Below are 18,805 nucleotides of genomic sequence, written 5' to 3'. Positions count from 1 at the left end.
CAGAACAGGTGTTGTTTACATCTCACATGTTACATGTTGTGAGTGCTGCTGTGTGTGATTTAGGTTGTTTTTACTAATAAAGGGCACTGTGTGTGTGAGGGGTGTATGGCTGTGATGTATTGTTGACACATTTGAATGTGCTGTGATGTGAGCACCTGCTGTGTCTGGTGGCTTCTTCTTTTTCTGTGCTTTCAGACCCGACTTCTCCTTCCCATCCTTCTTCTTGTGATCTTTTGGCTAAAGGAAGGGAAGAAGGCGATATAAGATCATCACGCTCTGCATTTGGTCTGCATGTCAACATTCTTTAAAATGAGGTCAGGTATGTATATTTCCCTTAAACCACTACCAGAATACAATGACAATATTTACTGCTCAGAAACGTCATGAAAACATGTTTTCTTTGAGCAATTTAACACATACAAAGTTTCCGGTGGGTTTGCTGTTTGCAAGGAAATTCTTTGGTCCGTGGAGCTTTGTTGTCTTGTTACTGTGAGTGGTCTCCGGGGTGCTGGGTTTGCGTTCACATGCAGGGTTTATCATCCCTTGAGTACCTTTAGTGGCTTTAGTAGAGGTAGTTTTCTGTTTTAAGAAGACAGACAGCATGGCAATGTTAGTTGGACATGGTGAATGGCATGCAACATGAGATGGATAAAGACACAGTTAGGAAGGGTAAGGAGGAAGGGTGAGCGGTGGTGAGGGGGGTAAGTTACAACTGAACAAGAAAAATGGAAACAATACATGAAAGAGTAAAGAAGGATTACATTTAAGTGGCCGTCAAACATATAACCTAGCCTTATCAGTTGTTTTATTCAGGGTAGCACCCTGATACAGACGAACTTTGTTTCAGTCAAAGCATGCTGTTGATTGCACACAGCAGATGAATGGATAGGGTGTTACATATGTACGAGGCTGTGAATTTATAGCATATCACCTGTCATAGTGAGTAATAGCATGCAATGCCAACCCTGAGCGGAAACATTTCTCGCAACCAACCAAACACGTCTTCTCAAACAGACTTCAGTAAGGCGGGGCTCACTAGTACCACAGAAAACGCTCCAGTCCTTTTATGAGCAGGTCAACATCTTAAAAAAATGTCTCAAGGCATGACCCTTGAGGGCCTCGTAGTTGTTGGTTGTGAGGTAAGCACTGCTCAGTAGTAAGGCAGAGAAAATATTACGAGGATAGGGTTTCCACAGTGACAGCAGTGTTTCTTCCTGAAGGACAAATCTAAGGATAGGGGGGTTGGGTACAGTGTGTGTGGTGTGTGTGCGGGGAGGGGAGGGGGGGGGGGGGCTAAAGTGACAGATGTCTGTGGTGGACAGACATCTCATACCTTGGAGTTGATGGGAGCCGGCCAGAGGCTGAAGGTAGAACCTGACGAAAGCTCTGACGACAATGAGAATTCCTGGCGATCTGAGTCATACAGTAGCCAATAGCCAATCACAGAGGTATGGATGCTGCCATAACGTCTGGACTTATAAACAGTAAACATCTGGTTTTCAGTGATACAGTATATTCAACCTAGCTTCCTTTTCCCCAGAAAACCAGATGTAGGGACCCCGCTCAGACGTTTCTTTTACACCTGCTACGTTAGGTTAGGACTTATATGACCTTAGAGTTGCTGTTTGAGTTCTAACCTCAAATCAAGCTGAAAATGTTATGTCTGTATCAAATGTGTCTGTTTTGTGCTGGAACTGTGTTGAAATGGAAGGACCCTTAACTAACCAAATAAGGGTCTGACTACATTAAAATGTTCCGATACCAGTACCTATTTACAGTACCCCTTTCCTTATTTCCTAGTTCATCTACTTTACACTACTCTACACCATGAAATGTGGAAACTCTTACGCTACACTGTATCTCATTGACCACCTAAATAAGTTGGTCTATGCTTGATTTGATTTTTAAAATAAAATAGATCCTGCAGGTAATATACCCTGGGCATGAAAACAGAAACCTGCCTGGCATCCACCCTTGTGCCAGTGATGGAGAGTGATGGGGTACCTATAACTCCCGCTTAAGGCTTTAATGCTAAACACTACTACCCATTGACTTTCAGTGTCTGTGCCTAAGACCACCCTCCGCATGTTACTGCTATTCACATTGTATCAACAATTTCAAGTGCTTGTTGAAGTTGGAAGTGACTGCCCTTTAAGCCCAGAGGAATTGGGTGTAAAGTTCATCTTCCACAACACAAACAGTGTCATACATTGTGTAACCCAGTGCAGTAGACAGTATGCATCAAATTCCTCTCTTTCTGTTATCTATTCAGTCCAGTACCAAATCTAGTCAACCAAATGCTTATACTAACTTCCCTAAGATACACAAATATATTTATTGTCACATACACCTGCTAGGTTCAGCCATGGTAGTACAGCATCAATGAAGCAAATTAGGGTTAAGTTCAAGGGTAAATCAACAGATTTTCACCTTGTCATCTCAGGTATTTGAACCAGTGACCTCTCAGCTACTGGCCCAATGCAATAACCACTTGGCTATCTCTCACCCCTGTCACTACCTGTTGCCAATGAATCCTTAACCAGTTAGATCCCTATTTAAGCCACATGCCTGCTTCTAGTACAAAGGCAAATACATTCTACAGGTCCAGCACTCCATCCCCAAGCAATACTATGAATCTGAAAACAGCACCTACAGCATATAGCAACTGAAATCAAATCAAATTTTATTAGTCACATGCGCAGAATACAACAGGTGTAGACCTTACAGTGACATGCTTACTTACGAGCCCCTAACCGACAGTGCAGTTAAAAAAAATACAGAATAGAACGATATAGAACCACTCCACTATTAAAAACACTCTCCCTATACAGGTCCATCCTCTTCTTCCTATTTTGAGCCCTTCAAATCTGAAGAAGTGCCAACCTCTGTGAAATGTATCATACAGTGTAAAGTACAGACATTGAGATCAATGGCTGTTTGACACTGTTACTATGGCTGGAGGTAAATAATGTACATGGGGGGTTGCCCTGAATCAGAGCTTGGAGAAGCCTAATTACCATGACTAAACGGTCACGTGGAATTAAACTGCCATCACAACTCGTGACCGCCGGTGTGGTTGTAATACGGTCACTGTAACAAGCCTAGTGGTGGAAAGTTCCCCACCAATTTTACCACTGTGTATAGGCTTTGGCACCTTCCATACAGTATGGCCTACTATGCATGGCACTATAAAACCAGTGAAGATCGCTATAAACCAGTGGAGATTGTTATATAAGTCATATTGGTTTGACACATCTTCCAGCACTGCATGAGAAAAAGTAGCATGAGCAAAGCCACAATCCTTCCTTAGGAAACAGAACTCCACTTGACTAGTCAGCTTTGCTGCTCTGATCATTTTCCTCTGCAGTGGCAAAGTCATAAAACTAAATCAAATCATAAACCAAACATGTCAACATGGAACGCCGTGTCTATCTCCGAACCTATATACAACTGTGCAATTTTTTTAAGGACATGTAACTTGCAGGTCCATGAGGGAACAGTGAACCCAGCAATTCATCTAACCTAAGTTGCCGTCACATCCATATCATCAATCCATTATAAAAATATGAACGCAGTTCACATTAACGTATCCAAGGCTCCATTGAGTGCATAAAGTGCCTTAATAAAGCAACCTTTATATAGTCTACATAGACCTGCAAAAACACACCTCTTTGGTTAGCGCAGTTAGAACTCCCAGTCTCACCTTGTCGGTCGTCTTAGTAACTGAGCTCTTGCTCTTTTCTGCGGACGATTGCCTCTTAATAGCCATCTTGAGGTCTTTTGACTTGGAGGCCTTGCGTGCTGCCGGACCCATAAACATCATCTCCATAACCCGGGGGCTCTTCATCGTCTCCCCAATGAATCTGATGACCTGATGGATGCTGAGGACCAGCTTTTCCATCCCGTCCAGCTTCTCAGCCTGCTTCTCCGAGCGCTGGTCCAGCACTGTCATGATGGAGCTCATCTCCTGACACATCTCTCTCACCTCGCCCCCCATGCCCGTGCCCTGGGTTTGAGCCAGGGCCGGTGGTAGAGTTCGGGCTCTGGCAGGGATATGGATCTCTTCCTTATCCACCTTCAGTGTTTCCATGTCCCTCTCTATACTGTCAATGTCCTGGGACATTCCGTCCAGCCGGTTGAGGACCTTCTCCTGGATGTTGATGAGTTTGTCCATCTTACTGTTCAGAGACTCAATGCGATTCTGAATGAGGTCCAAGCCGGCACCATTGCAATCGATTACATTATCCATCGTGCTTGGCTTTCTTGAGGTTGAGTTATAGTTCACTATCTTGGAACTCATGATAGAATCATGTTAGGACACCCAATCGAAACAGAAAAAGGGTCACGTGAGACAGACGGGGAAACTTTTTGGGAAAATGTAGCCAGCCTTATCCCTCTGTGCTCATCTTCAAGTGTACAGACAAGCTGATCTAATTGCGGAAATGGGAACGAAATGCCAATTTCTCGATGAAAAATAAATAAGTGAACAAAATTCAAATCCATGAAGAGTAAAACAGAAAGATACAGCTAGTAACGGTCACTGTAATCTGTGAGATTGTCCCTATGCCCCTATGTCGCTCACCCACAGTTTGACACCTCTGCACTTCTCCCTACTGGAGGTGGTATTAAGAATGGAATAAGCTGATCTCCCTAAATGTAAACAGAACAGCCAACGTCAGCAGGGGACCAGCAATGGGGGCGGAGGGCAGTGGGTGGCTGTGACGGGCAAGGGTTCGGCTCTGGAGGGGCTGTCAGACAAATGCCCACGACCGTCACCAGTCGCTGGCCCGCCTACCAAGTTTCAAAAAGTCCCTCTCTCTGAGGCAAAGTGGAAAGTTGTCTGGGATGATGCTAAACGCTTTGGGTTTCTTTTACTTTATTTGCATGTAAATTAGTAGACTTTTCAGTCTGACTTGGTGGTTTCACAATGATTAGGCTGAACAGGTGTCACAGATGGGGAGGGGAAAGGAGGGGGGACACTGACGAGTTTTATTTATAACCGGTAGGGGACATTTTTAGGTCAACTCAAAATATCAAACAATTGTCAAAAGATCCACTCACAAAGAACAGCTGTGTTTGCAAAAAAATATCCTTATTAATGACAGGTGGAGCAATTCACATCTTAGAAGTGTTTATGAGAGCCTAAAGAATAATGGTTGCGATAACATCGGGAAAATACTTGCATGTGAGCCTGATTTTCAGTATTTAAGAGAGTAATGTACGTTGCTACGGAAATCTCTTCGCTGGCTGCGAAACAGCTGTAACGAGCACCCACCCAGTGAGGGAGCAAGAGAAAATCAAGGCAGGTTCAGGTTGTAGCCTGTATTCCCCTTGGCTGAAAAAGCACTTAAGGTCTTTAGCCTCTGTGCTGAAATTGGAGAGGGGGTGACAGCCATGATTAATACTGTCTCTCTCTCACAAGAACATCCAGTCAGATCTTTCCCACACCATCACACACGCTTAGCCTACTCATAGACAGTTAAGACAGTTACAATTTGTTTTACTTAGTGCCTGGTAATTGGACCCCTCAACAGTGTACCCTATAAGCCTATGAACATATGTTTGATGCAGTGGTCCATCTGGGACATACAGTACCAGTCAAAACCTTGTACACCGACTCATTCAAAGGTTTTTCTTTATTTTTACTATTTTCTAGAAAAGACATCAAAACTATGAAATAATACAAATGGAATCATGTAGTAACCAAAAAAGTGTTAAACAAATCAAAATATATGTTATATTTGAGATTCTTCAAAATAGTCACCCCTTGCCTCGATGACAGCTTTGCACACTCTTGGCATTTTCTCAACCAACTTCATGAGGTAGTCACCTGGAATGAATTTCAATTAACAGGTGTGCCTTGTTAAAAGTTAATTTGTGAAATTTCTTTCCTTCTTAATGCGTTTCAGCCAATCAGGTGTGTTGTGACAAGGTAGGGGTAATATACAGAAGATAGCCCTATTTGGTAAAATACCTAGTCCATATTATAGCAACAACAGCTCAAATAATCAAAGAGAAATGACAGTCCATCATTACTTTAAGACATGAAGGTCAGTCAATCTGGAATATTTAAAGAACTTTGAAAGTTTCTTCAAGTGCAGTTGCAATAACCATTAAGCGCTATGATGACTGGCTCTCATGAGGACTGCCACAGGAAAGGAAGACCCAGAGTTACCTCTGCTGCAGAGGATAAGTTCATTAGAGTTACCGGCCTCAGAAATTGCAGACCAAATAAATGCTTCACAGAGTTCAAGTAACAGACACATCTCAACATCAACTGTTCAGAGGAGACTGCGTGAATCAGGCCTTTATGGTCGAATTGCTGCAAAGAAACCACTACTAAAGGACACCAATAAGAAGAAGAGACTTGGTTGGACCAAGAAATACAAGCAATGGACATTAGACCGGTGGAAATCTGTCCTTTGGTCTGATGAGTCCAAATTTGAGATCTTTGGTTCCAACTGCCGTGTCTTTGTGAGACACAGAGTAGGTGAACGGATGATCTCAGCATATGTGGTTCCCACCGTGAAGCATGGAGGAGGAGGTGTGATGGTGTGGGGGTGCTTTGCTGGTGACACTGTCAATGATTCATTTAGAATTCAAGGCACACTTAACTATCTGGTTTGCGCTTAGTGGGACTGTCATTTATTTATCAACAGGACAATGACCCAAAACTGTGTAAGGGCTATTTGATGAAGAAGGAGAGTGATGGAGTGCTGCATCAGATAACCTGGCCTCCACAATCACTCAACCTCAACCCAATTGAGATGGTTTGGGATGAGTTGGACCGCAAAGTGAAGGAAAAGCAGCCAACAGGTTCTTAGCATATGTGGGAACTCCTTCAAGACTGTTGTAAAAAAAATCCTAATGAAGCTGGTTGAGAGAATGCCAAGAGTGTGCAAAGCTGTCATCAAGGCAAAGGATGGCTTTGAAGAATCTCAAATATAAAATATGTTTGGATTTGTTTAACCTCTTGACGCTAGGGGTCATATATATATATATATTTTTTTTAAAGAACATTCCCAAGGTAAACGGACTATTTCTCAGGTCCAGATCGTAGAATATGCATATAATTTACAGATTAGGATAGAAAACACTCCAAAGTTTCCAAAACGGTCAAAATATTGTCTGTGAGTATAACAAAACTGATTCTGCAGGCGAAAACCTGAGAAAATATAACCCGGAAGTGATATTTATTTATTTTATTCTGTGTTTCCTGGCCAGTCTTTCTTCCATTTAAAGGGGTATCAACCAGATTCCTTTTCCAATGGCTTCCTCAGGCTGTGACCAGGCTTTAGACATAGTTTCAGGCTTTTATGTTGAAAAATTAACGATATTTTTCAAAAGTAGTCAGGTGTCCTCTGAATAGTGCCTGCGCGCCAGAGGGGAGCTCTCCATTTTGCTTTTCTCTCTTATTGAATAGGTTATGGTCCGGTTGAAATATTATCGATTATGTTTGTTAAAAACAACCTGAGGATTGATTATAAAAAACATTTGACATGTTTCTACGACCATTACGGATACTTTTTGGAATTTGTCGAACGGAACAAGGCTTTGGTTTTCTGAACATAACGCGCAACCCAAATGGCGTTTTTTTGTGATAAAAGTAATATTTATCGAACAAAAATAACATTTGTTGTGTAACTGGGAGTCTCGTGAGTGCAAACATCCGAAGATTATCTGAGGTAAGCGATTAATTTTATTGCTTTTCTGACTTTCGTGACCATGCTAATTTGGGGCTAGCTGTTGTAGCATTGATTGCTACACTCACAAAAGCTTGGATTTCTTTCGCTGTAAAGTATATTTTCCAAATCTGACACGATAGGTGGATTAACAACAAGCTAAGCTGTGTTTTGGTATATTTCACTTGTGATTGTCACGTTCCTGACCTGTTTTCCTTTGTTTTTGTATTTGTTTAGTATGGTCAGGGCGTGAGTTGGGGTGGGCATTCTATGTTTTGTGTTTCTATGTTGGGTTCTTTTCTATTAGCCTTATATGGTTCTCAATCAGGGACAGGTGTTTGACGTTTCCTCTGATTGAGAACCATATTAAGGTAGGCTGTTCTCACTGTTTGTTTGTGGGTGATTGTTCCTGTGTCTGTGTATGTCGCACCACACGGGACTGTTTCGTTTTCGTTCGTGTATGTGTTCGTTCCTGTTAGTGCGTTATGTTCTCTAGTTCAGGTTTGTTCACATCGTTTATTGTTTTGTAGTTATTCAAGTGTTCTTCGTGTTCGTCGTCTTGTTTAAAATAAATCTATCATGTATTCATCACCCGCTGCGTTTTGGTCCGATCCATGCTCCGCCTCATTCGAGGAGGAGGAAGAAATAGACGAACGTTACAGTGATTGCATGATTATAAATATTTGTTGTAATATTTTTGCATTTGGCGCCCTGCAATTCTAGCGGTTGTTTAGGAAAATGATCCTGTAAAAGGGATCCGTAGCGCAGAGAAGTTAACACTTTTTTGGTTACTACATGATTCCATATGTGTTATTTCATAGTTTCGATGTCTTCACTATTATTCTACAATGTCGAAAATAGTAAAAATAAAGAAAAACTCTTGAATGAGTAAGTGTGTCCAAATTTTTGACTGGTACTCTATGTGCTTTGAATCAATGGAAAGTGTAATAAGAGACATATGCGTCATCAATACAAACACTGCTCATTGCCCCTGAACAAGGGAATGGGGTAATTCACATTGAGATATAGGGTTTTCCCACAGCCACTTTGGAGACAAAAACATATTGGATAAATGTTGTACTCCACTGCATACAGAATATGCATGTTGGCATACACAACTGTCATAAATTATCATCATGCATAGGTATATATATTTTTTTAAATGGAATCTATTGCTATACTTATAATATTGTAATTCACAGATCGATAGATGATAATATAGTTTCACCCATGCAACTTGAACTGAACTAAGAGAACACTTCAAATGATCATGGTGTCATTGATGTGTGTGCCAACTCCCCCGTCCAATCCCGTCATATATTCAGGGATGATACGGCTAAGGAGGCATCCAGATTAGCCTGCCCTCCCAGGCCTCTGTGAAACATGTAGTTGACAAAGACAGGGGCCCACAGACTACAAACTGGGAGAGGGAAGGGAGGGGGGGGGGGGACCTGTCCTTGGGTACCAACAGGTGACAGAATGGCAATTTCGACAACGTAGGCTTAGCTTGTGTCACTTTCAGAGGTGCAGAGGGTTACCTTACGCAGGCAATTATTTCCATGGAATAAAAACGTTCCATCGAGGGGAAAGGGAAGTCAAGGCGGGCTGCCTCAGAGGATTATTGCACACAAACGACGCTCATAAATCAACTTGGAGCTTCAATACTCACACTACTACTCATTCGATTACTACTAATTCAATTGAACATTGGCTGATCAACGGTTGCACTCAATGGTAGAGATCTGAAAATATAGTGCCTTAAAGAATACTACAGCAGATATCTATTTACCTGAATATTTCTGTCCTCCAATACAGGCCTTGGAGCATGCTATAAACTGCAGCTCTAAGTAGCAGACCACAAAACTCTGAGCACAACTGTGAAAGCTTCCCCAGATATGGGGTAAAATGTTCACATCTACCTCGAAGGTCGATGCATATAATAGTGGTTCATATTACGCTACATTGGTGTGGGCCGGCTGGGGGGGAACTGTAAGACGATTAAACTGTGGATGAGACCGGGAGGAATAAACATGCTTCAGTAGTGGGGTTGATTACATAAACCAGAGGTCGAGTTTATATCACCAACACTTTAAAGTGAAACTGGAGCAGTGGCTGTCAGAGAGCCCAAACTCAAGTCCCTCCCTACCCACCCTCTCAATATAGTATGTGTGGAGCATTTACAACTTCAGCCACACACACACACACACACACACACACTCACAGGAGGGTTGCAGGCAGCAAAGGAATAGCATGATCAAAATGTTATTTTATTTGTGTGTGTGTGTGTGTGTGTGTGTGTGTGTGTGTGTGTGTGTGTGTGTGTGTGTGTGTGTGTGTGTGTGTGTGTGTGTGTGTGTGTGTGTGTGTGTGTGTGTGTGTGTGTGTGTGTGTGTGTGTGTGTGTGTGTGTGTTTTAACTATTCTTGTGGCCGAGAGAAGTCCCCACAAGAATAGTAAACAAACAACAATTTTGCCAACTGGGGAAATTTTGTTTGTCCCCACGAGGTCAAATTTCTAGGGGATTTAGGGTTAAGGTTAGAATTAGTGTTAGGGTTAGAATTACGTTAAAGGTTAGGAGCAAGGGTTAGTGTTAGGGTTAGGAGCTAGAGTTTTGGATTAGGTTTAAGGTTAGGGTTAAGGTTAGGGAAAATAGGATTTTTAATGGGACTGAATTGTGTGTCCCCACAAGGTTAGCTGTACAAGACTGTATGTGTGCACGTGTGCGTAAGTGTGTGTGTGCATGCGCGTGTGTGCGCACGTGCGTGCATGTTTGAACGTGTGTGTGTCTTATTCTGAACAGGATAAACAGTCTCTGCCGGGGGAGTATACTGTGTGGTATTAGAGTCTCTGCCTCTCTCACCCAGAACACGCTGATCTGGGATGCTCCAGTCGTGGGATGCTCCAGTCGTGGGATGCTCCAGTCGTGGGATGCTCCAGTCGTGGGATGCTCCAGTCGTGTGCTGCCTGTTGGGGGGGCCTGAGGTTGGACATCTATCCCCCTACTGTCCCCTAGCCCTGTCCCCCCATCACACCGCCTAGCCCACCAACTCTTTACCGGTCCTGGCGGTCTCTTGGAAAGTAAGGGGCAAAAACTAAAACGTGGCAGCTAAGAAACTTAACACCTGTTAACAGCTTAGAAGCCCCCCCCCCCATCACCCCCATATTCACTCGTTTTCTTTACAGAACTTTGTGGGATGGAACACTAGGCCAGTGTTTGTGAGACAAGATGAGTACTAAGGTTAACTGAATTTACTGTTAAAATAAATGGAATTAAAGAAACATGTGTGCGCACTGGTATGTTTTTGCATATCAGTTAATGAAAAGGTTTTTTGATTGGGTAATAAGAGTTTGTGTTATTCATTAAATAATTATTATGTAGGTACCATTTCCTCAAGTACATTCCAGAGAAGTAGCAGGCTAAAATGAAGATTAACTTTAATTTATTGATTTATCTTGCTGTCTTGCTTTTTATTTGTGATTTTATATTTTATATTTACAATGACGGCCTACACCAGCCAAATCCAGACAACGCTGGGCCAATTGTGTGCCACCCTATGGGACTCCTAATCACGGTCGGTTGTATTACAGCCTGGATTCGAACCAGGGTGTCTATAGCGACGCCAATAGCACTGAGATGCATTGCCTTAGACCGCTGCACCACTTGGGAACCCGAGCTGCCTCCAATGTTTTTTTAGAGAATTTTTGCAGTAAATCCAACTGGCCTCACAACCACAGACCACGTGTAACCATGCCAGCCCAGGACCTCCACATCCGGCTTCTTCACCTGCGGGATCGTTGTGAGACCAGCCACCCAGACAGCCGATGAAACTGTAGAGTATTTCTGTTTGTAATAAAGCCCTTTTGTGGGGAAAAACAAATTCTGATTGATTTGGCCTGGTTCCCCAGTGGGTGGACCTGGCTCCCAAGTGGGTGGGCCTATGCCCTCCCAGGCCCACCCATGGCTGCGCCCCTGCCCAGTCTTGTGAAATGCATAGATTAGGGCCTAATGTATTTATTTCAATTGACTGATTTCCTTATATGAACTGTAACTCGGTAAAATCGTTGAAATTGTTGCGTTTATATTTTTTTTCAGTATAACACATGCAAGATCCTTACTGTGTATTATACCACTTACCTAATGGCCAATTAGTCTGAAATGTAAGGGCATCTTCCATGGAGGACGCCATACTGTTGCATACTGTACATGTACTGTGTTGCAATCTCGTGTAACCAGCAAGTCGACTGGATGTCCTGAGTTACAAATGGAAAGCTAAGCCACATGTATTAATAGTGCTGCAGATCTGACCAGATACCACGACAGAGAGGGGAACAGGAGAAGGTGATAGATCATCTTGTCTTTGGAGCTTTACTGATGGAACACACTTTACTGCTGGAACACATCATTGCTCAACTACTAAACCAAAGCCAAGATTAACAATGACTCATCCGTAGTCAGCAGTTCTTTGAACCTAATAACCCACTGAGCTATTTATTCAGTGCGCTGCTCACAGTGTGCCAAAGGCCTGTCTACAGTGTCTACAGTGTATAGTGCTGTACAGATCCTATACCTCTGTTTTATCAAGATATCCCCATCTTTGCAATGAAAACGATCCAACTTGTGAAAAGGGTGTTCTTTTCCACACGTTAATGCTTGCCTCAGACTATGGAAGCCATGAATTCTGTATTAGCCGACATCCTCAATATTATACAGTGAGGCAGCTTCAAAATCATTCACTGCTGGGATCCTCGACTCACATTACTCTTCAACACTACCACACATACTGTAATCCACATTCCATGTGTTGAGCTCAGTAATTGAATTGAATGTGACATTTAGCTAAAGCACACCATGTTCCAGGAGATAATACAGCCAGTAGAGCTGTGATGGTTACCTGTGGTATCAGAGATGTGATCAGGACAACATCAGGGAAAATTGATCTTGACTTGGATTGATTACAATAAAAGATATTGTCTACCCTGGCCATTTCAGAACAATGAAAACGGTACTGTACGTGAAGAGGAGACTGTGGAACTAAATACAATTACATTCCCTGGGGAGTTATTCTTGGTGGCTGGATGGCAACTGTCTGGCAGTAAAGTACTGTGATTATGATAGGGTGATTCAAAAGGAAACCAGTTCCCTGCTGCCATAAAATTCCTTATCTACTGATGGACAGTGCAGTACCATTTGTCTGCACTGTATCACAACACCTGATGCTATAATAAGCCACATGCTCTATCCGTAGTTCCCCTCGGAGCACAGCGTCCTTTCTCCCCAACTGAATCAAATTGGGTGATCTCCAAGGCTTCACAGGCTACCCACGCTACCAGTGCCTTGTCCAGGGGATGGCCACAACACCCTCTGAAATCTGATTGGCCACCCCAGTGCCCCTACCCCAGAAATTCTGAGATCTGATAGGTCGTCTCTCAATATATTGAGAATTTTGAACAAGACGAGCACCAACAGCAAGACTCATCAATCTCACCAGAGAAAGCATCCGAGCGAGCGAAACAGCACCTCTCTGTCTTAGTAGGTGAAGCCCATGTATCTAATGCTGTCTGGCCAAAAAGAGCATGACAAGCGCGTGCATACATAGGAGGTCCCATAAAAAAATTAAGACCATACCGAATGTTATGGTGTAATTTGCACTCTGGATGGCATTCTTAATTGAATTTACTTCTGTATGCTAATACGCTTATATACAGTCAAATCCTGACTTTGAACGCAAACACTGTAACAACATTGATTTATTATGTATTTGAACAGGGAACTGTACCAAACCTAAGCTGAAGCATTTAATGCATTAAACTATCATAATTATATTGAGGTTCAAAATGTTATGGCCCCCTTAAACTGGGTCTGTGCCCCACCTTGGCCACCCCATTCAAAGTGTTCTGGACACGCCACTGCATGCAACCCCCATTTGACAGGCGCCACTCTGACTACATGTCCACGTGGTGACCAACATGCCTTTTCCTCCTCAAACTAGCATACTCTAAAGGGAGAAGAACTGAAACCACTTATTTTTTGAGGAAACACATTGAGGAAACTTGTAAAGAGCTAATGAGTAATGAACTGCTTATGTCTCCAAGTCCCCCCCTACCTGACCCATCACCCGAGTGGTCCAAACCCACTGCTGATTTGTGACCTTGTGTTTACTATTGTGACAAAATGGAGATGTCTCATTACATCAATCAACAGAAGGGGTGGCTGTACAAATATGGGTACTTGGTGGGTATAAGAGAACTATTTCAGCAGGCATCTCTGTACTATCACACAGTGTCCTGCAATTTCATTTGACGTCAATAATGACGCTACTAGTTCAAAAACATGCCAGCCTCAGTTGCCTTGTCTAGCCACCCCATAGTAAATATCTGTCATATCAAAACATGATGCCAGGTTCTAACAGACGCAATTAAACTGTACTGTTACTCACTGATTTGTAATGCTCTAGATGCCTCTCAGGGAGAGACAGAGAAATAACCGTAGGCTTCTCTCTTTCGCACGGTCTTTTGCTCTTCCAATGGTTACGTCCATAACGTTAAAGACATCACACCATATATTCCCCACCTACAGTGTACAAATGAGGCCAGTTGAGGGGCATATTTAGTTCAGTTGCACTGTTACATAGCGGGGACACCACAGATCCTGTATACTGAACAAAAATGTAGACTTCAACGATTTTACTGAGTTACAGTTCATGTAAGGAAATCAGTCAATTTAAATGAATTCAATAAGCCCTAATCTATGGATTTCACATGATTGGGCAAGGGCATAGCCATGGATGGGCCTGGCTCCCAAGTGCCCTCTCAGGCCCACCCATGGCTGCACCCTTACCCAGTCATGTGAAATACATAGATTAGGGCCTATTGAATTGATTTAAATTGACTGATTTCCTTATATGAACTGTAACTCAGTAAAATCGTTGAAATTGTTGCATGTTGAGTTTATATTTTTGTTCAGTGTATTCAGAAAGTTGTCAGACCCCTTCACTTTTTCCACATTGTGTTACTTTTTGGGGGATTCCACCTGTGATAAATTAAATTGATTGGACATGATTTGGAAAGGCACACCTGTCTATATAAGGTCCCACAGTGCATGTCAGAGCAAAAACCAAGCCATGAGGTCGCAGGAATTGTCTGTAGAGCTCCAAGACATGATTGTGTCGAGACACAGATCTGGGGAAGGGTACCAAAAAATGTCTGCAGCATTGAAGGTCCCCAAGAACACAGTGGCCTTCATCATTCTTAAATGGAAGAAGTTTGGAACCAGCAAGACTCTTCTTAGAGCTAGCCTCCCGGCCAAACTGAGCAATTGGGGGAGAAGGGCCTTGGTCGGGGAGGTGACCTAGAACCCGATGGTCACTCTGACAGAGCTCCAGAGTTTCTCTGTGGAGAAGGGAGAACCTTCCAGAAGGACAACCATTTCTGCAGTACTCCACCAATCAGACCATTATGGTAGCGTGGCCAGATGGAAGCCAGTCCTCAGTAAAAGGCACATGACAGCCCGGTTGGAGTTTTCCAAAAGGAACCTAAAGGACTCTCAGACCATGAAAAACAAGATTCTATGGTCTGATGAAACCAAGCTTGAACTCTTTGGCCTGAATGCCAAGCGTCATGTCTGGAGGAAACCAGGCACCGCTTATCAACTGGCCAATACCATCCCTACGGTGAAGCATTGCGGTGGCAGCATTATGCTGTGGGCATGTTTTTCAGCGGCAGGGACTGGGAGAGTGGCCTGGATTGAGGGAAAGATGAACAGAGTACAGAGAGATTCTTGATGAAAACCTGTTCCAGAGCGCTCAGGACCTCAGACTGGGGCGAAGGTTCACCTTCCAACAGGACAATGACCCTAAGCACACAGCCAAGACAACGCAGGAGTGGCTTCGGAACAAATCTCTGAATATCTTTGAGTGGCCCAGCCAGAGCCCGGACTTGAACCCGATAGAACATCTCTGGAAAGACCTGAAAATAGCTGTGCAAGCGACACTCCCCATCCAACCTGACAGAGTTTGAGAGGCTCTGCAGAGAAGAATGGAAGAAACTCTCCAAATACAGGTGTGCCAAGCTTGTAGCGTCATACCTAAGAATACTCGAGGCTGTAATTGCTGCCAAAGGTGCTTCAACAAAGTACTGAGTAAAGGTCTGAAAACTTATGTAAATTTAATATTTCAGTGTTTTTTTATTATAAATTAGCAAAAAAAATATGGATTTGTCATTATGGGGCAATGTGTGTAGATTGATGCACATTTTTTTTTTTTTTGCAATTTTAGAATAAGGCTGTAACGTAACAAAATGTGGAAAAAGTGAAGGGGCCTGAATACTTTCCCGAATGCCCTGTACATGATCTGTATACATGACCCACTGGGGAGCCAGGCCCAGCCAATCAGAATGACTTTTTCCCTACAAAAGGGCTTTATTGCAGACAGAAATACACCTCAGCACCCCTTCAGACAATCTCACAGGTGAAGAAGCCAGATGTGGAGGTCCTGGGCTGGGTTACGGTTGTGAGGCTGGTTGGATGTACTGCCAAATACTCTAAAACGGCATTGGAGGTGGCTTATGGTAGAGAAGCGAACATTCAATTCTCTGGTGGACATTCCTGTAGTCAGCATGCCAATTGTACGTTCCCTCAAAACTTGAGACATCTATGACATTAAAAAAACATGCTTGTCTTGTCCCCTAAATATGTTTTATACATTTAAGTTCGTGTTGAAAGTGAAAATCTACAACTATCACATATTGCTGGCAAGTTCTTCAGTGAAAACAAACTGGTGAAACAGCACGTGGTCATTTTAAGTGTAAAGGGTCCAATGCCTAAGGCCTTCTCATATCTTACTATGGTGCTGACAAGTATCGGTGGGTTATGTTCTACTTCAAACTTGTATCCAATGGAACATCACACCTGTGCCAGAACTGTAGAGTTTAATACTTTTTTAAAGCAACAGTAACAGCATGCCGTCCTGAATGAACAAACTGAAACACTAAACAAAAAAAGCTATGTTTCAAAGCCATGCCTTTCTAGCTAAAGTCCTAGGTCACATGAACCAGGTGCTGCATGCTGTCCCGTGCTTTGGGAGATAGCAATAAGTAGAATTTTCACAACACTCATTGACATAAAGCAGACTCCACACTTCTCTTATTTACAAGACATCAAAAATACTTATTTTCTACCTGCACGATGGAGGGGAATGGATTCTGTGGGCTTCCTCCTGTAGAAGAGTAAATCCCAGAGCCTGTGCCAGAGGTACGAAGCCATCAGACACATACTGCTCACTAGCCAATTGTCCCTGCCCTTGAAAAAGTTACCTATGGCTTTATCCACTCTCCGCTCTGTCTTTAATCTCAGTATCCAACAGGGTCCTCTCGAACCTCAGAGAGAGGATTCAGAGGCATCAGAGAGGAAGGTTAAGACAGATAGCAGAATGCTGATTAGCAGAGAGAGTGTGCCCAGTTTCCAGGGTTAGGAACGCCCAAACATTACTGCACAATTACCTCTGCTCCACCGCTCAAACTTTGTCAACTCCGTCAACCCCCACTCCTCAGCCCATCAGCTCCATGGGGTTCAAAGGACAGGTGGGTTTGTACTGTAGACAAAAGAGTGACAGGTGCCAGCAAAGGGTGTCTAAGAGACAGACCTACTGAGAGGTCCGTGCTAAGTACGTCAGAATACGTCCTTAGCACCTTGGTTTGCAAGGGTAAAGGGTAGAGATGATGATAATAGCACAAGGGAATGATTTATCGTGATGGGATATTATTTTTGAAAATATATCGTATCATTTTGACAATATTGCAATATTATTTTTGCGCTAATTGGCTGTACCTGCACCAAACCTCTAGTATTTTTCCTTCGCCGATTGTTCTCCATCTTCTTTTTAGATAGGCTCATGGCTCTCTCTTGTCCCTCTGCAGCAGACATTTGGTGAGCAATATGTTTACAACATTAAATTGCAATAAGTATTGCACAGTATTGAATCGCAATACATATCGTATCGGCACCTAAGTATCGTGAGGTCCCTGACAATTACCAGCCCTAAAGATTCATGGATAAAAATAACATGTCAACAAACTTCATTGTAACTCTTAAAACTACCAAGAGCTGAGGGGAAACATGACATAAAAGAAAGGGTATTTGTGATAATAGGGGTTCTATAGACTGCCTGAAGGTTGGAGACTTGGAACGGAGTGTAAATAGTCAGTACTATTGGATTCGTGCTGCAAATGTCCCACTGGCATTCATGTGGTGTCTTACTCCTTACTGTTTTGATTGGCCTTTATACTTCAATTGACGATTACCAAGGGAATCTCTTTAGCTGAACTGTATTCATGTATTTCCACATCATTAGATTAGATTATCTTTCAATACGCATCAATGGCTGAGCATTTGTAATGTACACTAAATTGCATATAGTTACAAAATTCACTGTATTTAAATGCAGAATTAATGCATTAGGCATTATTTCTCTCCTGTGGTGTCTACCGGTATGTCAGCAGTACTTAAAATGTTCCTTAAGGTCCTCTCTATAATGTTATGCTTCAGCAGAGCAGAACTGCTCAACAATGAAACATTTTGGCTGTGAAAGGACATACTGTCCCTGGTGGCTGGCAACACATCATCTGGCTAAATAAATCAAATCAAATCTGGCTAACGATACCAGCTTGACACTCTGAGAGGCAGCATGGTAGCAGAGATACCAAAACAACAGTGGCAAATGTGTGGCATGTCTGAAAAGCACCCTGGATTCCCTTGGCAACGCCACAGGCTCTGCCAAGCAGAGTGATGAGTTCACTGGTCTGGTGAATAGCAGCCTACCCTGCACAACTGTACAAACTTAAGTGTTGGCTGTCTCTGATGAAACAGAGGTATTGCTCTAAAATACTTTGGTACTGTAGACTTGTGAACCATACCACTGGTCTTTGACTACTTATAGAATGCAGAACAGGGTGACGTGGGGTAACAAGCCCCCCGTAATTATTACAGAAACCACTTTAACAAAACGTTTCTATGGTAAACTGGTCTAATATTTTGAAACAGTTATATATATAACTATATAATCTAATTAAGTTATATCTATAAACGTTTTATATATAAAATATATACAACATATATACAAAAGTATGTGG

At 42.7% G+C, this 18,805-nt stretch overlaps 1 protein-coding gene across 3 annotated transcripts in view; it reads right to left on the bottom strand.

Moving 5' to 3' along the window:
• LOC120020293 (myosin light chain kinase 2, skeletal/cardiac muscle-like) overlaps window positions 1–17,157 on the bottom strand; it is a 34,354-nt gene extending 17,197 nt beyond the window's left edge. The window contains exons 1-4 of one of the 3 annotated variants that reach the window (XM_038963855.1): window positions 16,856–17,157; window positions 10,542–10,751; window positions 421–579; window positions 156–237 (exon numbers count right to left, since the gene is read on the bottom strand). In XM_038963855.1, coding sequence (XP_038819783.1) covers window positions 156–237; window positions 421–540 — 202 coding nt within the window. In that variant the 5' untranslated portion in view covers window positions 541–579; window positions 10,542–10,751; window positions 16,856–17,157. Of the gene's footprint in view, window positions 1–155; window positions 238–420; window positions 580–3,703; window positions 4,588–10,541; window positions 10,752–16,855 lie in introns of those variants that run through there. The other 2 variants (XM_038963856.1, XM_038963854.1) reach the window with 2 other exon arrangements.
• Between the last annotated feature and the right edge of the window lie 1,648 nt (window positions 17,158–18,805).

The sequence above is a fragment of the Salvelinus namaycush genome, chromosome 25 (assembly GCF_016432855.1).
Source record: "Salvelinus namaycush isolate Seneca chromosome 25, SaNama_1.0, whole genome shotgun sequence".
NCBI classification, from domain to species: domain Eukaryota; kingdom Metazoa; phylum Chordata; class Actinopteri; order Salmoniformes; family Salmonidae; genus Salvelinus; species Salvelinus namaycush.
The sequence above is the reverse complement of the archived record's forward strand: the minus strand, read 5'-3'. Positions and strand labels throughout refer to the sequence as shown.